Below are 23,650 nucleotides of genomic sequence, written 5' to 3'. Positions count from 1 at the left end.
CATTTAAACTTTAATAATACATTAAAACGAAATACCAAACCTTGTCAATACATTGCGTTCACAAGTTACATTTTGTCACATGGATTTCCAAGAGTTTCTTGTTTCTACTCATAGAATACAAAGAATAGGAACATACAAAGATTGTTTACTTCAGAACAAAGTCTTGGGGCAGGTATCTGGTTGTAATTGTGGGTTAATAAAGTTGTATGATTTAATTGATAATATAAATCTGTATCAATATGTGTTGTGCAGCTGCATATGCACTGTTATCATGTTCTTAAAATTAACTTCATACAGTCTACCTTTCAATCAAAGGTGCTTAATTTAAATTAACTGGTCATTCAATTATTTTTTTTATCACCGATTTACATTTCTATAATCCCGAAAACCTTTCCCACGGTGTCCCTCCAGTTAGTTGGATAATTCAATGTTTTTAGCGCAAGAATGAAGTCTCAACAGCAGACTGCATTGCTAATGTAAAGAAGGCATTATTCACTTTAAAGTGTATGTTTTAATGTCCAACACTGGGTGTTACATTTCCATTGATCAAAACCAACAATCAATGCATAACGATAGTGACGGATTTCCAACAGGGCTGATCAGAGTTTGAAGTGATATCCCGCCGTAATGCAATATAAGAGGAGCAGGTCACGCAATGTGCTTTCATGTCACCTCGGGTTGGGTTTTTTCCGAATGGCTGTAAATTGCTCGGTTAAGTCCTTTCAATTTTAATTTTGGTGTATATACAAGAATCTTGTGCATCAGCTTCGCCTCGAGTCTATCACTTCGACACATCTAAAGTCTCATTAAAATAAACATCGAAACTGCCCAGTAACACTGAATAATTTGACAATTGGAAACCCGAACATTGTATAAAAAAATAGAGATTACAAGTACAATTTCTGTTGTCTTGCAAAACTAATTACTACCTGTCATATTGGTCATGAATGGGCAACATTAGCAAAATAATGACTTTCGATCTGTCTGGGACCGTGTGGGGGTTAATATGCATTGGGAGGGTTGTATATAAAGGGGCGCACACACACAGCGAGCTGTCACTTATCTCAGTCGACATGCAGTTCCCAAGCGCAGCGCTGCTGATGGCCCTAGTCTTCATCTCACTGGTCCAGGGGAACCCAACCGGCAACTGGACTTGGCGTGTGCTGGAAACCAAACCCGGCCCCCCGCCGACCCTAAGGGAGGTAGCAGCCTTCATCCAGCGCCTGGAGGCCAGAAACATCAGCCTGAACCTCCCCTCCCACATGATCAACCTGTACCGCAGTTACAACTCGGGCAATTACACTGGCCTCTCATCCCACGAACGGCCCGTGGTATCAGAGGCGGACACCGTGCGGAGCCTGGTCGCAAAAAGTAACGTATTTCTGCTATACAGTTTGATTCTATAGTTTGATATGTGCGCGCGTGTGTTGGTTTCGGTTTGCAGTCTGTTTTGATGTGGCCGCTGGTTCTCTCAAATCTCTCTCCCAGACACAGCCAATCTGGTTCAATCCACATTCAGGGTTTGATGCCTTTGAACAGGGATTGCCCAGAGGATCAAGGCGTGTCAGAGGGTCTGGATTGCAATGTAATACTTGCTCCAGCTGTCTGCTCCCAGGAGTGGATTGTAGACAAGTTATCCCAGGGATTGACATCCCCCAATCCACATTCTAGTGCACACTCTCTCACACACAATGAGATTGGTTTCTCATTCCAAATCTTTTTCATTTTTCTCCGTATTAAATTCTTAAAAGGAAAAGCGCTGTTTTCATGCTGTAATTATAGAAAGAACTTGCGTTTCTATAGCGCCTTTCACGACCTCGGTACGTCCCAAAGAGCTTTACAGCCAGTGAAATACTTTTGAAGTGTGGTCACTGTTAACAAGACTGCAAAATGCTGAAGATCTGAAAAAATGTAAAAAAAAAATAGAAAATGCTCCACAGCTGGTCTAACATCTGTAAATATAAAAGATGGTCACTTTTTATGGTGTGGTTTGTTAGAGCGAGCGTTTCCCATCATATATCACCGCTGGCGTTTCATAAACTTGAAGAATGCAATTATTTATCCAATTTTCTCTCCTGAAGGATTGTCCCAGTCCCTCCAACCCACTCCCCTCCATGTGGCCATTCCTCTCGCATGAGTGTTGGCGGGCTATTTGACCGATGGGGACTGTGGTTTGGTAAGGGGGCTGGTTTCAGGAAAATGAGTGCAGGGCGACCTCTTATTCAAGAATTGGCACCCCACTAACTGTCAGACCAGCACCTGTGGCAAAAGTGATGAGAGGGTGGAGAGAGAGAATGTACTGAGGTCACTCCCTCTAGACAGGAGGCAAACTTAGGTCATATAATAAAAAGGACATTATCTAACTGCTTATATTAGCTGCAACCATTTATTTTATAATGCTGTACACAATGCACCCAATATCTTCAAATGTCTGGGTGTTATTGCGGAAAATAGGCAACAGCAACTCTCTGACCCTGGCTTTTATGTTAATCCCTGTAAGGTTTTTCCTGGTGTTTGCATGGTTCGATTAATGGCTTAATCTGTGCAAACAGTGGCAGTAAATGATAAGAGAAATTTTAAATAGTGAAAATGAAATCACCTGCTGCCCTATGCTTGTTGGGAAAGCTCCCCAATAGTGATGGAGATAAAACTGACTGCTCTCAATTGTTTTTCTGTGTTCACTAGCTGTAACTCCACAGATGGTGCAGCCCCAAGACACTGAATATTCAAGTTTTAGGCAAGTGTTCTCTTGAAGGAGGGGTCCCAAGTGTTTATTCTTTGTGTTTGTAATTTCCTGGCCTTTCGGTACTGCATGTGTAGATAGAGAGATAGATAGATAGATAGATAGATAGATAGCTAGATAGATAGAGAGAGAGAGAGAGAGAATAGATAGAGAGAGAATAGATAGATAGATAGAGAGATAGACAGATAGATAGAGATAGATAGATAGAGAGAATAGATAGCTAGATAGATAGATAGATAGATAGAGTTAGATAGCTAGATAGATAGAGAGAGAGAATAGATAGAGAGAGAATAGATAGATAGATAGATAGATAGAGAGAGAGAGAGCTAGATAGATAGATAGATAGAGTTAGATAGAGATAGATAGATAGAGAGAATAGATAGATAGAGATAGATAGATAGATAGATAGATAGAGTTAGATAGCTAGATAGATAGAGAGAGAGAGAGAGAGAATAGATAGAGAGAGAATAGATAGATAGATAGAGAGAGAGATAGATAGACAGACAGATAGATAGAGATAGAGAGAGAATAGATAGATAGATAGATAGATAGAGTTAGATAGCTAGATAGCTAGATAGATAGAGAGAGAGAATAGATAGAGAGAGAATAGATAGATAGATAGATAGATAGAGAGAGAGAGAGAGAGATAGATAGATAGAGTTAGATAGAGATAGATAGATAGAGAGAATAGATAGATAGAGATAGATAGATAGATAGATAGATAGATAGATAGAGTTAGATAGCTAGATAGCTAGATAGATAGAGAGAGAGAATAGATTGAGAGAGAATAGATAGATAGATAGATAGAGAGAGAGAGAGAGATAGATAGATAGAGAGAATAGATAGATAGAGAGAATAGATAGATAGATAGATAGATAGAATAGATAGATAGAGAGAATAGATAGAGAGAGAATAGATAGCTAGAGAGAATAGATAGATAGAGAGAATAGATAGATAGAGATAGATAGATAGATAAATAGATAGAATAGATAGATAGAGAGAATAGATAGCTAGAGAGAATAGATAGATAGAGATAGATAGACAGACAGATAGATAGATAGAGAGAGAGAGAATAGATAGATAGAGAGAATAGATAGAGATAGATAGATAGAGAGAGAGAATAGATAGATAGAGAGAATATGTTGGAAAACTGTACCTTTTTGCTATGTAAGCTTTGGCAATATGGTTCTCTGTAAACTTTCATGCCAATAAAGCATTTGAATTGGAATTGGAATTGGAATAGATAGAGAGAATAGATAGATAGAGAGAGAGAGAATATATAGATAGAGAGAATAGATAGATAGATATAGATAGATAGATAGATAGAGAGAATAGATAGATAGATAGAGATAGCTAGGTAGATAGAGAGAGAGAATAGATAGATAGATAGAGAATAGACAGATAGAGAATAGACAGATAGAGAGAATAGATAGATAGAGATAGATAGATAGATAGAGAGAGAATAGATAGATAGAGAGAATAGATAGATAGAGAGAGAATAGATAGAGAGAATAGATAGATAGATAGATAGATAGATAGAGAGAGAGAGGATAGTGAAAATAGATAGATAGAGAATAGATAGATAGAGAGAGAATATATAGATAGAGATAGCTAGATAGATAGATAGAGAATAGATAGATAGATAGATAGAGAGAATAGATAGATAGATAGAGAATAGATAGATAGAGAGAATAGATAGATAGATAGATAGATAGAGAGAGAATAGATAGATAGAGAGAATAGATAGAGAATAGATAGATAGATAGAGAGAGATAGATAGATAGATAGTTAGATAGATAGATAGAGAGAGAATATATAGATAGAGATAGCTAGATAGATAGATAGAGAGAATAGATAGATAGATAGAGATAGATAGATAGATAGAGAGAGAATATATAGATAGAGATAGCTAGATAGATAGATAGAGAGAATAGATAGATAGATAGATAGATAGAGAATAGATAGACAGAGAGAATAGATAGATAGATAGAGAATAGATAGAGAGAATAGATAGATAGATAGAGATAGCTAGATGGATAGATAGAGAGAATAGATAGAGAGAATAGATAGATAGATAGATAGATATTAGATTAAACTTGTTTTTACACCGCCCCCCCACCCCGGAAAAAAAATCATTGTAATAATTATTGGACGAATGGAGTCAGATTCTCAGAAAGACCAAGTTAACACACTGCCCTTCCATAATATCAAAATTAGACAGATATAAGCACTGTCCAATTTTTTTTGTTCAAAGAGGAATTTCAAGTTTCGACATTGCAGGGAGAGGGTCCCTCACTCACATTCTCCTCAATAAAAGGAATTGTGACACCACTCCCAACCCGATCAGTAGCTGTTATCATTGCGCTGCCTAGTCTAAAATCAGGAACAGCTATCATTGAATTTATTTGCCCGATTTTCTCAACACATTTTTGCCAGTATTTCTCTCCTCTCCCAGATTAAACTGTGGATGTGCTGCAGCTGATTAAGGTGAAGCCTCATGTTTATACACTGGGAGTTGATGTAGGTACGGCAGGGATCGTTCTCCAACTCAAACTCTGGCCGAGAGAGCCGCCGAGAGCGGTATGGTATCGGCCACCTGTTATACGCCCGGCCCGATATTCAGCTCCATTGACTTCAACAGAACTGAATATCGGGCGGCTGATGCGCTGCCGCTCGAGTTGAATTTCCATCCCTACCATCTTCAACCTGCCCTTTTTAAAACAGAAACTGTTGGGCATGCTGGGGCCACCAACTCTGTGTCCTTAGGTGGACGTAAGAGATCCCATGGCATATTCGAAGAAGAGCGGGGGAGTTCTCCTCGGTGTCTTGGCCATTGGTGCCCCTGGAACCTATACCTAATCAAGGAGTGACTGGCTTTAGCAGAGAAAGGGGAAATAATTGACAGAAAGGGGACAGTGTTTGGGACTTCATTTTTTTTTTATATTGTCACATTCAGATATTTTTTTAAACTTCTAACGGTATTTTCTTATCTATTTCTGAAATTTGAAGCATGATAGCTGCAGTGTAATACTGGGTCCAATGGTACATCGACGGTTTTTGCTAATATTTCCTTGGGATCACCCTGCTGGTACCATGCTGCCTCAGCTATACCTTCTGTGTCAACCTATCCGGCACCTTCCCTTCCTCTCCAGAAGGTGCTGACTTACGTTGGGTCTCCACAGGTGCTGGGACCTCACCCACTCTTCATTCTAGACAGTGTGTGTTAGCAAGATATTGGACCACTAGAGGAATCACGTCCAAACTAATCCTATCCTCAGTCACTCAACACATCCACACATCCCAGCAGGAGTCACTGGGTGGTGATCAGGAGTGGGAATCCTGGCTGATACCCACTCCTCCATAGCCCAGGGCTACCAAGACCAATTGTAAACCCTACCCATGGCCTCAAAGGAGATCAGGGATTGAACCCAGGAACACCCTGCTCTGTTTGGCTCAGTATCACACTGGGCAGGGCGTTTCGTCACTAAACTATCCATGGTGCTTCCATACTCTATTGATTAATCCCTGCTGTTGCTCTCCTGTTCCTAGGTTTCCGTCACAATGGGAGTCGGTGGATTGTCACTTTTGACATGTCCACACTAGCCCGCAACGAGAAGCTTCAATTTGCCGAGTTGAGGATCAGCCTGCCCGCCTTCGCAGAGTCCTGCTCCCTCCTGGAGATTCACCACCGATCTGAATACACATGTGGACCCGCTACCTGCCAGGACCAGCTTTTCCTGGGCTCCTTCCCTCCTGATTCCGTGCTGGAGGACGCGGCAGACTGCGCCGTTTACAACGTTACCGACATCATGAGGCACTGGATCAACCGCAATAAGTCCGGTGAGAAGGGCAGGCTTGCTGGGCTCCAGCAGCCGGAGAACCCAGCCTGCAGGAGGAAGAGGTCCCTCCCCGACACCAGCACCCAGGGCAAGCCTGCCAGCAAGGAGCCGGCGCTGCTGCTGGTCTTCACCCGGAGACCCGAGCAGAGTTGCTTGGAGAGCTCCTCGCTTCTGAAAGACGCCAAAGGCTCCAAGCGAGTGCGGAAGCCCCGAAAGAGAAAGGGTCGCCGGCCAAAACACAACAGGAAGGCGGGACGGCGGCCAAAGAGCGCCCGCGGCAGAGGCGGAGGCCGGACTGAGCGCAGCGGAGCCTCCGGGTCCCGGCACCCCCGCCACCAGAAGAAGAGCAACAACTCGACCCGGTGCCGGAGGATCAAGTTTGAGATTAAATTTGGGAAGATCGGCTGGGGTGCCTGGGTCATCTTCCCGAAGATCTACAACGCCTTCCGCTGTGAGGGAGAGTGTCCGTCTCCGTCTGGGGAGGATGCCAGACCCACCAACCATGCTTACATGCAGGTAGGGTCCTTAATGTCATCCCACGACAAACACCCACCTCTTGCCTTTTAATGCTGCTTTTAATAATTGAAAAAAGAGTTTACTGTAACCATCAACTGTAGTAGAACTTCAACCTCGGTTAGACCACACTTGGAGTACTGTGCACAGTTCTGGTTTCCATAATTAAAAAGGATAAGGCACTGGAGAGTGCAAAACAGTTTTACAAGGTGATACCAGGACTGAGAGGTGATACCAGGACTGAGAGAACATAAGAACATACGAAATAGGAGCAGGAGTAAGCCAATCGGCCCCTCGAGCCTGCTCCGCCATTCAATAAGATCATGGCTGATCTGATCCTAACTGCCAATCCACTATCACAGAACCATCTCCTGAATCTAACAGAATTAGACACACGAAATAGGAGCAGGATCAGGCTACACGCCCCCTGGGCCCGCTCCGCTACCCACAGGGCCATGACCGATCCGAACCTAGACTCATGTCCAAATTCCTGCCCGCTCCCCGTAACCCTTAATTCCCTTTACTTCTAGGAAACTGTCTATTTCTGTTTTAAATTTATGTAATGATGTAGCTTCTACAGCTTTTTGGGGCAGCGTATTCCATGGACCTACCACCCTCTGAGTGAAGTAGTTCCTCCTTAGCTCAGTTTTGAAAGAGCAGCCCCTTATTCTAAGACTATGCCCCCTAGTTCTAGTTTCACCCATCATCGGGAACATCTTCCCCACATCCACCCGATCCAACCCCTTCACAATCTTATGTTTCAATAAGATCGCCTCTCATTCTTCTGAACTCCAATGAGTAGAGTCCCAATCTACTCAACCTCTCCTCATATGTCCAGCCCCTCATCCCCGGGATTAACCGAGTGAACCTTCTTTGTACTGACTCGAGAGCAAGTATGTCCTTTCTTAAGTATGGACACCAAAACTGTACGCAGTATTCCAGGTGCGGTCTCACCAATACCTTGTACAACTGAAGCAATACCTCCCTATTTTTATATTCTATCCCCCTAGCAATGAAAGCCAACATTCCATTGGCCTTCTTAATCACTTGCTGCACCTGCATACTAACCTTTTGAGTTTCGCACACCAGGACCCCCAGATCCCTTTGTACTTCAGTACTTTCCAGTTTCTTGCCATTAAGATAATAACTTGCTCTACGATTTTTCCTGCCAAAGTGCATAACCTCACACTTTCCAGTATTGTATTCCATCTGCCAAATCTCTGCCCACTTACTTAGCCTGTCTATGTCCCCTTGCAGGTTTTTTATGTCCTCCTCACTCACTACTTTCCCTCCCATCTTAGTATCATCTGCAAACTTTGATATGTTACACTCGGTCCCCTCCTCCAAATCGTTAATATAGATTGTAAAGAGTTGGGGACCCAGCACTGACCCCTGCGGAACACCACTAGTTACTGATTGCCAGTCTGAGAATGAACCATTTATCCCAACTCTCTGCCTTCTGTTAGATAGCCAATCCTCTATCCATGCCAGAATATTACCCCCAATCCCGTGATTTTTTTTATCTTAAGCAATAATCTTTTGTGTGGCACCTTGTCAAATGCCTTTTGGAAGTCTAAATACACTACGTCCACTGGTTCCCCTTTATCCACCCTATATGTTACTTCCTCAGAGAACTCCAGCAAATTTGTCAAACATGACTTCCCCTTCATAAAACCATGCTGACTTTGTCCTATTAATTTATGGTTATCCAAATGTCCTGTTACTGTCTCCTTAATAATAGACTCCAAAATTTTACCTACCACAGATGTTAGGCTAACCGGTCTATAGTTTCCAGCCTTCTGTCTACTGCCCTTTTTAAATAAGGGTGTTACATTAGCAGTTTTCCAGTCTGCTGGGACCTTTGCCGAGTCCAGGGAGTTTTGGAAAATTATTACCAATGCATCCACAATCCCTACCGCCACTTCCCTCAAGACCCTAGGATGTAAGCCATCAGGTCCAGGTGATTTATCCGCCTTGAGTCCCATTATTTTACCGAGTACCACTTCCTTAGTGATTTTGATCGTGTTTAGCTCCTCCCCCCCTTTAGCCCCCTGTTTGTCCAGTGTTGGGATATTCTTAGTGTCTTCTACTGTAAAGACTGATGTAAAATATTCATTCAGTGTTTTTGCCATCTCCATATTTCCCACCATTAATTTCCCGGTCTCATCCTCTAAGGGACCAACATTTACTTTAGCCACCCTTTTTCTTTTTATATAACTATAAAAACTCTTACTATCTGTTTTTATATTTTTTGCTAATTTACTTTCATAATCTATCTTCCCTTTCTTAATCAATCTTTTTGTTATTTTTTGCTGTCTTTTAAAGTTTTCCCAATCCTCTATCCTCCCACTAGATTTGGCTACCTTATATGCCCTTGTTTTTAGTCGAATACTATTTTTAATTTCTTTACTTAGCCACAGATGGCTGTCTTTTCTTTTACACCCTTTTCTTCTCAGTGGAATATATATTTTTTGGAAGTTGTAAAATAACTCCTTAAATGTACACCACTGATCATGTCGTCTTACCCTTTAATCTATTTTCCCAATCCACTCTACTCAATTCCGCTCTCATACCTTCATAGTCTCCTTTATTCAAGCTTAGCACGCTTGTTTGACATCCAACCTTCTCACCCTCTAATTGAATATGGAATTCAACCATGTTATGGTCACTCATTCCAAGGGGATCCTTTACTCGGACATTTTTAATTAATCCTGTCTCGTTACACAGGACCAGATCTAAGGTTGCTTGCCCCCTGGTCGGTTCAGTTACATACTGCTCAAGAAACCCATCCCTAATACACTCAATGAACTCATCCTCAAGGCAGCCCTGCCCAATTTGATTTGTCCAATTAATATGATAGTTAAAATCCCCCATAATTATAGATGTTCCCTTATTACAAGCCTCAACTATTTCATAAGAACATAAGAAATAGGAGCAGGAGTAGGCCAATCGGCCCCTCGAGCCTGCTCCACCATTCAATAAGATCATGGCTGATCTGATCCTAACCTCAAATCTTCTATCACTCTGCATCCACCTGAACCCATGTGATCTCCCGGGAGAGGCGAAAAACCAGATAAAGACCCAATGGCCAATTTGGGAGAAAAAAATCTGGGAAATTCCTCTCCGACCCATCTAGGCGATCGAAATTCTTCCAGGAGATCACTCTGTCCCTATATTTTCTACAGTACTTACCTTCTGTAAAGGCGATCTCCACCCCAGCCAGGAACAGGAATAAAACCATCTCCTGAAATCTAACAGAATTAGAACACAGTAGGAGCAGAACAAGGCTACACGGCCCCTGGGCCCGCTCCACTACCCACAGGGCCATGACCATTCCGAACCCAGACTCATGTCCAATTTCCTGCCCGCTCCCCGTAACCCTTTATTCCCTTTACTTCTAGGAAACTATCTATTTCTGTTTTAAATTTATTTAATGATGTAGCTTCCACAGCTTTCTGGGGCAGCAAATTCCACAAACCTACCACCCTCTGAGTGAAGAAGTTTCTCCTCATCTCAGTTTTGAATGAGCAGCCCCTTATTTTAAGATTATGCCCCCTAGTTCTAGTTTCACCCATCATTGGGAACATCCTCACCGCATCCACCCGATCAAGCCCCTTCACAATCTTATATGTTTCAATAAGATCGCCTCTCATTCTTCTGAACTCCAATGAGTAGAGTCCCAATCTACTCAACCTCTCCTCATATGACCACCCCCTCATCCCCAGGATTAACCGAGTGAACCTTCTTTGTACTGACTCGAGAGCAAGTATGTCTTTTCTTAAGTATGGACACCAAAACTGTATGCAGTATTCCAGGTGCGGCCTCACCAATACCTTGTACAACTGCAGCAATACCTCCCTGTTTTTATATTCCAACCCCCTAGCAATAAAAACCAACATTCCATTGGCCTTCTTAATCACTTGCTGCACCTGCATACTAACTTTTTGAGTTTCGTGCACCAGGACCCCCAGATCCCTTTGTACTACAGTACTTTCCAGTTTCTTGCCATTAAGATAATAACTTGCTCTATGATTTTTCCTGCCAAAGTGCATAACCTCACACTTTCCAGTATTGTATTCCATCTGCCAAATCTCTGCCCACTTACTTAGCCTGTCTATGTCCCTTTGCAGGTTTTTTATGTCCTCCTCACTCACTACATTCCGTCCCATCTTTGTATCATCTGCAAACTTTGAAATGTTACACTCGGTCCCCTCCTCCAAATCGTTAATATAGATTGTAAAGAGTTGGGGACCCAGCACTGACCCCTGCGGAACACCACTAGTTACTGGTTGCCAATCTGAGAACGAACCATTTATCCCAACTCTCTGCTTTCTGTTAGAGAGCCAATCCTCCACCCACGCCAGAATATTACCCCCAATCCCGTGATTTTTTATCTTGAGCAATAATCTTTTGTGTGGCACCTTGTCAAATGCCTTTTGGAAGTCTAAATACACTACGTCCACTGGTTCCCCTTTATCCACCCTGTATGTTACTTCCTGAAAAAACTCAAGCAAATTTGTTAAACATGACTTCCCCTTCATGAAACCATGCTGAGTTTGCCCTATTAAATTATGTTTATCCTGATTGATACTCCATCCAACAGAGTTGCCACAGTTCGGAGGCCTATAGACTACGCCCACTAGTTTTTTTCCCCTTATTATTCCTTACCTCCACCCAAACTGTTTCATTATCCTGATCTTTTGACCCAATATCATTTCTCTGTATTACAGTGATTCCTTCCTTTATTAACATAGCCACCCCACCTCCCCTTCCTTCCTGCCTGTCCTTCCTGATCGTTAAATAACCTGGTATGTGATACCTATCAGGAAAGACTGAACAGGCTGGGTCTCTTTTATGTAGAAACGAGAAGGTTGAGAGCTGGCCTAATAGAGGTCTTTAAAATTATGAAGGGATTTGCTAGGATAGACGCAGAGAAAATGTTTCCGCTTGTGGGGGAGTCCAAAGCTAGGGGTCATAAATGTAAGGTAGTCACTAATAAATCCAATAAAAAATTCAGGAGAAACTTCTTTACCCAGAGAAGGTGAGAATGTGGAACTTCCTACTACATGGAGTAGTTGAGGCGAATAGCAGAGATGCATTTAAGAGGAAGCTAGATAAACACATGAGGGAGAATGGAATAGAAGGATATGTTGATAGGGTGAGATGAAGTAGGGTGAGACGAGGCTCATGTGGAGCATAAACACTGGCATAGACCAGTGGGCCAAATGACCTGTTTTTGTGCTGTAATTTCTATGTAATCCTATGTCGATATTAGAATTAGAGAATCATGCAGCACAGAAGGAAGCCATTCGGCCTATCGTGCCTGTGTAGACTCTTTGCTAGAGCTATCCGCTTAGTCCTATCCCCCCCCCCCTGCTCTTTTTGCATATTGATGCACCCCCCAGGACTGTGCACATGTGGAGTTCTGATTTCCTCCAATTGTTAATCGCAGCTGCTCACTTGCCCCAGGTGGTGTTGGCGCAGTACAGGGACATGTTATAACCCTGCATGCTTGTGTACCTTTTTGTGTGGATTGATTGTACTTTACTTCATCATTAAGCAGGTCTGGCAGCATTATCCTAATTCAATCTTTCGGGGAGCCTTCCAACGAATCATAGAGATTGCACACAGGAGGCCATTCAGCCCATTGCACCTGTGCCCGTGCTAGCTCTTCGACTGCAGCTTTCTGCTCTAATCCTATTTTCCCACCCCTTTCCCCACATCCTTTTACATTCTTTCTTTTCAAATGTTTATCCGATTCTTTTTTAAATTATGTTATCGTCTCTGCCTCAGCAGCCACTTGTGGTAATGCAATCCATGTTCTAACCCTCTGAGAAAAATATCTTCTAACATCCCCCTTCTCTCTAGTGATAATGCTGAGTTTGTGCCTCTTTGTTAGTGATTTGCCAAACAGTGGGAGCAATCTTTTGCTACTGCCCCTCTCAACCCTTCATAACTGTGAAAACCTCTATTAGATTCCCCCTGAACCTTCTCTGGTCCAGTCGAAAAAAGCCCCAATTTTTCACCCTTCACCCTCATCCATGCTTTTGTTACCTCCAGATTCAATTATTCCAATGCCCTCCTGGCTGGCCTCTCATCTTCCACCCTCTATAAACTTGAGCTCTGCTGCCCGTATTCTAACCCGCACCAAGTCCCGTTCGCCCTTCTCCCGAGCTCGCTGACCTCGATTTCAAAATTCTCATCCTTGTTTTCAAATCCCTCCATGCCCTTCCGTCTCTGTAATCTCCTTCAGCCCCACAACACCCCCCCCCCCCCCCCCCCGAGATATCTGCGCTCCTCAAATTCTGCTCTCTTGATCATCCCTGATTATAATCGCAGAACCATCGGTGGCCGTGCCTTCAGCTGCCGAGGCCCTAAGCTCTGGAATTCCCTCCCTAAACCTCTCCACCTCGCTACCTCTCTTTCCTCCTTTAAGAAGCTCCTTAAAACCTACCTGTTTGACCAAGCTTTTGATCATCTGCCCTAATTTCTTCTTATGTGTCTTGGTGTCAAATTTTTGTCTTATAACACTCCTGTGAAGAGATTTGAGACGATTTACTATGTTAAAGGTGCTATATAAATACAAGTTGTTGTTGTGCTCATCAGGGATTGTTGCTGAGACACATTATTGGGAATTACTCTCCATTTATCCATGTCACTCCTAACCTGGGAGTGCTTTGATGCAGATACAGGATGCTGAAATGTAAAAGTGCTTCATTCTCCAGTATTAATGACTGGGTAACCTCAACAGCAACATAACACTGTTAAGGAACAGTGCTGGGCATCTTGGCTTCTAATCCCTGCTCTGAGTTGAGTTAGTCAAAAATCAGCCAGCTCAGTTATGGGAGTGCACTTGAGCTGGAAAAGGGGTGGGAAGAAGTTGTCCAGGGTGATCTCTGCTGTAAGTACGTGTGTGTGGACAGGTTTAGGCTAAGTTGTGATGATTCCCACAGTCAAATATCCTGTCAAAACTCTGCTCTGGTTCATACATGCAAAATGGCTGCTGCTACTCATAGAGCTGTGCCTTCAGGAGAGCAGAGATACAGGATGAACACCGGAGAAGTAAAGCTTGATATGGAAGATGAACCTCAAGTAACACTTAATATAACCTGAGTTTTAAGGATTTTGTACCAACTGTACTTTTTTTCATTTTTCAGAGTTTGCTCAAATTCCATCATCCCACACTGGTGCCTTCCCCTTGCTGTGTCCCCGTCAAAATGAATCCAATGAGCATGCTGTACATTGAAAAGGGTGAGGTGGTGTTGCGTCACCACGAGAACATGGTGGTACAAGAGTGCGGCTGTCGCTGACCAACTTACCTGCTTTCACTTCACAAGTGTTAAGAAATCAGCCTGGGCAGTGATGGCGCGATCGAGTGGCTGGGTGTGATGAAGAGTTGGCTCTGCTGTGATGCCTCCCACGTGGAACGTCCTGTCAACCAGGCCTGGGGGGAGGGTGGGAGGAGTCAAGCAGAGTGAACTCTGCTGGAAGTACAAGTACGTGGACAGGTTTGAACTGAGCTGTGATGGTTCCAGCAGTCAAATAGCCACCAGAGGGTGTCCAATGGCAGTGGTACTATGTCCCAGGAAGGAATCCATGCCTCCAGGGGAAATGAGGTGAGGAAGACAGGGAGGGGACAAACAGTTACAAAAATTGAAGATGTTATCTGGTTATAGTTTTATAGCTCTTGCTTAATATGGCTGTACAATCAGCAAAGTATCTATTTATATAAAGTGCTTATCAACTGTATTGATTCTTGCATTGTTCCCTTAAGCTTTGTGTATTCAATTTTCTTTTATAAACTGTACATTTTCTCCAATATCTCTGGTGGTAAAAGCAGCATAAAGAATACAAGATTTCATGTTCTGTGCTGAGTTAGCCCGAGTGGTCTCTGTGCTCCTGAGGTAGAAAGGAGAAAGGAATCAATCAGGGGCACCACCCTAATAACCAGTGGGTCTTGCTGGAAAGTTTGCATGTGTGTATGTATATACATAAGAGTTTCTTCATCTGTGATGCCTCCGAGATGAAAAGCCCTACCCCAGGACACAGAGGCCACTCGGGTTAAACTCGCCTAAACTCAGCACAGAACATAGTTGAACTTGAAATTTTTTATTCATTATGAATCAGTTCTTTAACTCGGAGTTAAAGCCGCTTTCTTGGTAACAGCTCCAACAAGTAGTTGCCAAACCGGTTGCATTCTGAGCGAGCTATCGGCGTCTGTTGTGCCTGTAACTGGGTGCCGTGCCTCCAATGCTCGCAGAATGTGGGGGCCTGTGGAGAAACGGATTACGAGGTGTTCCAAAGTGATTCTACAGCTTGGTGCGGCGCAAGGCCAGGTGTTGGAAACCGGGGTCCCCGGGCTGTGCCAGACTCTCCGCTCAGGAGCTGATGGCGGCCGCCCTCACCCAGAGTGCTCCGCGCGGCAGAATACTGCCTATCCGCAATAGCGGGGGGAGGTTGGGGGCGAACCGAGCGCCGATAGGATGTCTCGAGAGGGTCAATCGGACCAAGGAAGGTCTCCAGGCCCCAAATAGGGCCCCAGGAGAGCCGAGTGTTCGCAGCAAAGGGCAGCTGGATCCTGGTTACCAGGAACACTAATCCTCCCCTACCGTGAATGAGCAACGCACAGTGGGCGGGGCTCCCAGTCTGCGTCAGAGGGGGCGGGGCTCCCTCAGTCTGCATCAGAGGGGGCGGCGCTCCCAGTCATGCGTCAGAGGGGGCGGGGCTCCCTCAGTCTGCATGTGGGCGGGGCTCCCAGTATGCGTCAGAGTGGGCGGGGCTTCCGCAGTCTGCGTCAGAGGGGGCGGGGCTCCCAGTCTGCGTCAGAGTGGGCGGGGCTCCCTCAGTCTGCGTCAGTGGGCGGGGCTCCCTCAGTCTGCGTCAGTGGGCGGGGCTCCCTCAGTCTGCGTCAGAGGGGGCGGGGCTCCCTCAGTCTGCGTCAGTGGGCGGGGCTCCCTCAGTCTGCGTCAGAGGGGGCGGGGCTCCCTCAGTCTGCGTCAGTGGGCGGGGCTCCCTCAGTCTGCGTCAGAGGGGGCGGGGCTCCCTCAGTCTGCGTCAGTGGGCGGGGCTCCCTCAGTCTGCGTCAGAGGGGGCGGGGCTCTCCAGGGTTGCCAACACCTCTGGAGTCTCCAGGAATCTGCTGCGCGCAACCCGGGAGCAAAATATAGGGCTATTAAAATATTTTATTTTCATTCTCTTTGCTTGCCAGCAAAGTTGAAGCCCATAGAATAAAAGGGACAGTGGCAGCATGGATACGAAATTGGCTAAGTGACAGGAAACAGAGAGTAGTGGTGAATGATTGTTTATGGGACTGGAGGGAGGTTCACAGTGGTGTTCCTCAGGGGTCAGTACTAGGCCCGCTGCTTTTCTTGATATATATTAATGACTTAGACTTGGGTGTATAGGGCACAATTTCAAAATTTGCAGATGACACAAAACTTGGAAGTACAGTGAACAGTGAGGAGGACAGTGATAGACTTCAAGAGGACATAGACAGGCTGGTGGAATGGGCGGACATGTGGCAGATGAAATTTAACACAGAAAAGTGCGAAGTGATACAATTTGGCAGGAAGAACGAGAAGAGGCAATATAAACTAAAGGGTACAATTCTAAAGGGGGTGCATGAACAGAGAGACCTGGTGGTATATGTGCACAAATCGTTGTAGGTGACAGGACAGGTTGAGAAAGCGGTTAAAAAAGCATACGGGATCCTGGGCTTCATAAATAGAGGTATAGAGTACAAAAGCAAGGAAGTCATGATGAACCTTTATAAAACACTGGTTCTGCCACAACGGGAGTATTGTGTCCAATTCTGGGCAAAGCACTTTAGGAAGGATGTGAAGGCTTTAGAGAGGGTGCAGAAAAGATTTAAAAGAATGGTTCCAGGGATGAGGGACTTCAGTTATGTGGAAAGACTGGAGAAGCTGGTGTTGTTCTCCTTAGAGCAGAGAAGATTGAGAGGAGATTTGATAGAGGTGTTCAAAATCTTAAGGGGTCTGAACAGAGTAGATAGAGAGAAACTGTTCCCATTGGTGGAAGGGTCAAGAACCAGAAGACACAGATTTCAGGTGATTGGTAGAATCGCGACATGAGGAAAAACTTTTTTACGCAGCAAATGGTTATGATCTGGAATGCTTGCCTGAAAGGGTGCGGAGGCAGATTCAATCGTGGCTTTCAAAAGAGAATTAGATAAATTCCTGAAAGAAATTTTTTTGCAGGGCTACGGAGAAAGGGCGGGGGATTGAGACTAGCTGAAGTGCTCTTGCAGAGAGCCGGCATGGGCTCGACAGGTTGAATGGCCTCCTTCTGTGCTGTAACCATTCTCTGATTTGAACACTTTCATTTGTTATAAAAATATTGAAATGCAGAAAAAATGGCTGTTTGAGGAGGTAGGGTGGTGGTTGGAGGTACAGGTTGAGCATCCTGAATCCGGCAACCTCGGGACTGAGGCCGAGCCGGTTTTCGTGTTTTTCCGGATTTCGGAACGTGTTTCTGATGTCCGAAGTCCGGAAACGCCCGAGCCCAGGTTGCGATACTTCCGGACTTCGAACATCAGAACCACGTGCCGAGTCCGGAAATGCCTGGGCCCAGGTTGTGCTATTTCCATTTTTTGGTAAGCCTCCCTCAGAGTGTCCAGATTACGGAACATTTTACGGATTCCGGACCCCTGCCACCAATCATAATCCGGACTCCGGATTTGGGACGCTCAACCTGCAGAAGATTTTGCAAGGACACCTCCAAGCAATACGTCGAACCAGAATTGCCAAACCCTAACTCCCACAGATCCCGTCAGAGCGGGAAGGACTCCCACAGATCCCGTCAGAGCGGGAAGGACTCCCACAGATCCCGTCAGAGCGGGAAGGACTCCCACAGATCCCGTCAGAGCGGGAAGGACTCCCACAGATCCCGTCAGAGCGGGAAGGACTCCCACAGATCCCGTCAGAGCGGGAAGGACTCCCACAGATCCCGTCAGAGCGGGAAGGACTCCCACAGATCCCGTCAGAGCGGGAAGGACTCCCACAGATCCCGTCAGAGCGGGAAGGACTCCCACAGATCCCGTCAGAGCGGGAAGGACTCCCACAGATCCCGTCAGAGCGGGAAGGACTCCCACAGATCCCGTCAGAGCGGGAAGGACTCCCACAGATCCCGTCAGAGCGGGAAGGACTCCCACAGAGGGCAGGACTTCCATAGACCACACAGTGGGCAGGACTTCCATAGACCACACAGTGGGCAGGACTTCCACAGACCACACAGTGGGCAGGACTTCCATAGACCACACAGTGGGCAGGTTTCGCACAGATCCGGCCAGTGTGGGTGGAGCACTCAGTAACCAACTGAGTAAGCAACAAATGAGGACTGAAACTGACATGTCACAATGGGCCCAGTGATGCCATTGGTTGATTTTAGACAATCGTTGACATTCTGTAATTCATGGTATAGGCAGAAGCAAGAGCAGATTATAAAGAGAGATGAGAAATTGTCCAGTACCTATTGAATAAATAAGAAGCGTCCCCAGTGAAATCACAACCCTGTTTCCATCGCCCAATCGGTGAAAACCGTGCAGCTCCAGTCCCTGGCTCGCCTCTCACTGCCGCAAATAACCGGATCAAGAGTTCCCACCCACAACGAGCTCCACAGTTCCACCCTGAGAGCAGCAGCCTCAAAAGGTAGGAGCTGGGAGGAGGGGAGAGAATTGGGGAAGACAGGGTTTATAACCTGGCAGGGGGTAGAAGACTGGCTTTGTGAACTGGCGGGGGGGGGGGTTGGTGTGGGTGGAAGAGGAAGGGAGCTCTAGGAACTGCTGAGTGAGGACGGATTAATCAGTAGGGATTCATCATTTTTAAACAGTTTTACTACGCCGTTAACAAGTAAAAGGTCCCAAGGTGCTTCACAGGAGTGTGATCAGACAGAAGTAGACACGGAGCCACATAAGGAGATATTAGGACAGGTGACCAAAAGCTTGGTCGAAGAGGTATTTAAGGAGCATCTTAAAAGGAGGAGAGGCGGAGAGGTTTAGGGAGGGAATTCCAGAGCTTAGGGCCTAGACAGCTGAAGGCACGGCCACCAATGGTGGAGCGAAGGGAATCCGATGTGCAATGAGGCCAGAATTGGAGAAACGCAGAGTTCTCGGAGGGTTGCGGGGCTGGAGGAGGTTACAGAGATAGGGAGGGGGACGAGGCCATGGAGGGATTTGAACACAAGGATGAGAATTTTAAATTCGAGGCGTTGCTGGACCGGAAGTTAATGTAGGTCAGCGAGCACAGGGATGATGGGCGAATGGGACTTGGTGCGAGTCAGGGAGTTACGATACGGGCAGCAGAGTTTTGGATAAGCGGAAGATGGGAGGTCAGTCAGGAAAACATTGGAATAGTTGAGTCTGAAGGTCACAAGCATGGATGAGGGTTTCAGCAGCAGATGGGCTGAGCCCATCTAAAGTAAAAAAAAAATTGACAATTAGATTTAGCAACTGAGAGTTCCTGTAATTATCCACAATAAGTGGAGCGACCCTTAGGTATTCACACTAACTGGAAAGGAACAACACATATCCACCATAACATGGAGATAGCGATATCCACAATATCTGGAGAGTAATGACACATCACAATCAGTGGGGAATATGGAGCCACGTGGCTTCCTTATTTTTATTGCCTAGACACAATGTTACCAAGGTAACTGGTACAACTTCCAACTGTTGGGAAAGTTCACCAAATCTCTCACCAATAAATGATATAGGAGCTTAAAGTGTCTGACATTCTGATTTGCACTGCAGGATTGGGAGTAAATGTTGATATATCTCTCACACCTGCTAAAACAGCACTTAACTCCTTGATTGTGGTGGAATTGCAATCCCAGCAACTTCCCTCAGACAATCAAATCTGCATTTCTGCCAAGTTCGGTTTTCGTTTTTAATCGCGTCAGGTTTCGGAGGAGGAAAAGGGAGCGAGATGGGGGGGGAAGGGGTGACAGAGGGAAAGGGAAAGAGATAAAAGGAGGGGGAAGAGATATAGTGAGAGAAAAAGACAGATGGTTGAAATTCATATTTGAATTTCTCAGGGTATTCAGCCATTACCTGATAGATTATCTGCCTGGTTGGAGTTCTAATATTGTGGTAGAGCAGGGCCTCTGCTTTGGAGAGCAGAACTTGGGACAGACAGTGTGTTAATAAAACAATCGCAGGTTGAATATTTGCATGTGCATGGCATTAAGGGCACTGAACCATCCCCTCTGTCTTTGATGTTATTTCTTAAAGTGAGTGAGGAAAATATTGTAGCCATTTCACTCCCTGTTTCACGAGCATACAAGAGTAAGGGATTAGCACAGGATTGTGACAGTAAACATCCGACAATGATGGCCACAACATCGATGAATAAAAACAGAAAATACTGGAAACACTCAGCAGGTCAGGCAACATCTGTGGAGAGAGAAACAGAGTTAACGTTTCAGGTCGATGACCTTTCATCAGAACTGGAAAAAGTTAGAGATATAAAGGGTTTTAAGCAAGTACAGAGGCAGGGAAAGTGGGGACGGGGAGGGAGGAAAGAACAAAAAGGAAGGTCAGCGATAGGGTGGAAGGCTGCCTGACCTGCTGAGCATTTCTAGAATGTTCTGTTTATTTCAGATTTCCAGCATCTGCAGGATATTGTTTTTGTCATAGCATCGGTTAATCTGTGTTTGATAATGTTTCTCCTATTTATTTTTGAAAGTCATGGCAAGTGTTAAAAATGTAAATCCTGCAACTACAGTTACAAATGGATGACACAGAATTTACAACACAGGAACAGGCCATTCGGCCCAACTGCTCTGTGCTAGTGTTTATGCTCCGCAGAGCCTGCTCCCACCCTACATCATCTAACCCTATTACTATGTGCAAGATAACCCAGGCACTTTTGCACGCTCAGGAATTGTTCTGAGCTTCCTTTTACTGTTCCTGAATAAACAAAACCACTTTAGAAAATAATGAGTCCAACTGCAGGAGAGTCCTTGAACTCCTTCTGTGCTGTTATTACTCTGACTCTTGGTTTGTCTCATTTTCTGCTAAAAGTAAGGCTGTTGTTCCAAATGCTTAACAGTCAAAAAGGTTGACTTTTCACGAGGCAATCAAATATGATTTCTAGCTGAAAAAGGCAGTTCTCAGCTCACGGGTATTTGAAGGGTCTCAGCTGTGTGTCGTGACCGGTTGTCATTCAGAAACCGCAGGGATGGATGGGGAGTGGAATTATAACGTTGTACTGGTGCAGAAGAGGTGCTCATGCCATTGGTTGTAAGGTAGCTGGTTGGAGGCGATTACCTCTAGGAAGCTTTTACTCTGCACCTGACGGAGGAACAGTCGAAGCTGACATTGGAACATGTTTAATTTTCCCTAATACCAAAGTCCTCATATTAGGCCCCAAAAATTGTCAATTTCTAAAAAAAAATGTACATGTCGATTAGATGCTCAATACAACCAGCACCACTTAGAACATCGAAATTTAAAGCGGGCAGTTGTTTATATCAGGCAAAACGAGATAACCATTACCCATTGTCATTAATGTCAATTGTAAAGTTGCCGGTTATATCGCTTTAGATGCTCCGTTTATTTCGGGCAGAAGCAGTTGTATTTACTCACTCAATAAGACAAACTGTCTTCAAACCAAAAGGCTGTTCCACAAATAATATTGCATAATTTCCACCAGCAAAATGCTTTAAGCTAACAGCATGTTCTAGACTTCATAGATTCACAAATTCAAAACCCTTTTCAATTTAGACAGCAGTAGAGGCTGCTGTTGAGTTTGGCTCGGAGAAAATTTTGCATCTGCAACATTTGGCCTTATTCGGGAACTTTATCTTCAGAGACCGGGATTTAAATCCAACCCAGCTCTGGCTCAACCTTTCCTTTTCATTCACTGCAGTAACGTTATTGTATTTTACTTACTTTGATTCAATCTTTGAATATCCTCATTTTCCTTTCCCTCTTCTGTTCTGTTTTTCAAGCCTGTTTTGCTAGTTACCCTTGGAGGGGGTGCAGCACAGATTAACCAGAATGATACCGGGGCTTAAAGGGTTAGATTATGAGGAGAGGTTGCATACACTAGCCTTGTATTCGTAGGAACATAAGCCGAGATTTTCCTCACTTCGGCGGGTCCAGGGCGGGCGATGTCGGGTCCCGACTTCGCTGCTGGCTCCATCCTGCTCTGGAAAATGATTTTCCGTTGATAGGGCTTGTTAAGCCCGCCCAGCGCGTTTCCCAGTCCAATTAGAGGAAGCGGGTCTGGTGACGTCATTCATGACGCGTCATCAGCCGGTTTCCTTAAAGGGACCATGGCCAACTTTATTTTGACATTTGTGCTGTCAGTGTTCTACAGCATTTAACTGCTTGCAAACACTGACAAGCACTGCACAGAGGCGCAGGGCTGCACCCAAGTCCTCCCATGACTCCCTTCGTATGCTTATGGAGGGAGTCAGAGCACGCAGGGAGATACTCTTCTCTTCCCATGGGCGGAAAAGACCTCCTCAGGAGACCAAGACAGCCTGGTTGCACATTGCAGAGGAGGTCACAAGCAGGGATGTTGTCAAGAGGGCCTGGGTGCAGTGGCGCAAACCTTTGAATGATCTCATTAGATCACGAAACATTAGTACAAAGCCACATTCACCTTCATCCTGCTGTGCCTCTCATCACATCCCCATCACTCTGCTTTCCCTACCCTACTCCTGCACATCCTTACTCACACCAACTTAACTTGCACTTCAGAAATGGGGATGTTCGCTGATGACTGCACAGTGTTCAGCGCCATTCACAACTCCTCAGATAATGAAGCAGTCCGTGCCCGCATGCAACAAGACCTGGACGACGTTCAGGCTTGGGCTGATAAGTGGCAGGTAACATTCACGCCACAGAAGTGCCAGACAATGACTATCTCCAACAAGAGAGAGTCTAACCACCTCCCCTTGACATTCAACAGGATTACCATCGCCAAATCCCCCACCATCAACACCCTGGGGGTCACCATTGACCAGAAACTTAACTGGACCAGCCACATAAATCCGGGAGCAGTTCTCCTACATTCATCTGTCAGAGGAGCAGTGCCTTAGAAGGCTCCGCTTCAGCAAGGAGGTGGTCACAGAGCTCTGCCACCTCCTGCAGCCAGAGCTCCAGCCTCAGCTCAGGACCAGCACGTCCCTTTCAGTGGCAGTGAAGGTCACAGTCGCTCTCAATTTCTACGCCAGCGGCTCCTTCCAAGCTTCAACAGGGGATATTGCAAACATTTCACAGTTCGCTGTCCATTGCTGCATCCAGGAGGTGACAGATGCTCTGTACAGAAGGGGAAGGGAGTACATCTCATTCCCCATGATCAGAGACAAACAGCATGAACGCTTATGTGGCTTTGCAAGGATAGTGGGCTTCCCCATGGTTCATGGCCATTGACTACCCACGTGGCATTGCGGGCACCTCATCACAATGCAGAGGTGTTCCGCAACCGCAAAGGCCACCACTCTCTGAACGTGCAGTTGGTGTGCGACCATAGACAGCGCATCCTCGCCATCAATACCCGCTATCCTGGCAGCAGCCATGATGCAT

The 23,650-nt window shown here is 45.2% G+C and overlaps 1 protein-coding gene across 1 annotated transcript; it reads left to right on the top strand.

Annotated features, from left to right (window-relative positions):
• Positions 1–769: 769 nt before the first annotated feature.
• LOC147098518 (nodal-like) lies at positions 770–14,838 on the top strand. Its single transcript, XM_085970313.1, has 3 exons — positions 770–1,371; positions 6,293–7,098; positions 14,253–14,838. The coding sequence occupies exons 1-3, from the start codon at positions 948–950 to the stop codon at positions 14,403–14,405; spliced, it is 1,383 nt and encodes a 460-aa protein (XP_085826439.1). The 5' UTR covers positions 770–947; the 3' UTR covers positions 14,406–14,838.
• The last annotated feature ends 8,812 nt before the right edge of the window (positions 14,839–23,650 follow it).

Source organism: Somniosus microcephalus, chromosome 29, assembly GCF_052327205.1.
Source record: "Somniosus microcephalus isolate GS21.2 chromosome 29, FLI_Smic_1.0, whole genome shotgun sequence".
Classification (NCBI taxonomy): Eukaryota; Metazoa; Chordata; class Chondrichthyes; order Squaliformes; family Somniosidae; genus Somniosus; species Somniosus microcephalus.
The sequence above is the reverse complement of the archived record's forward strand: the minus strand, read 5'-3'. Positions and strand labels throughout refer to the sequence as shown.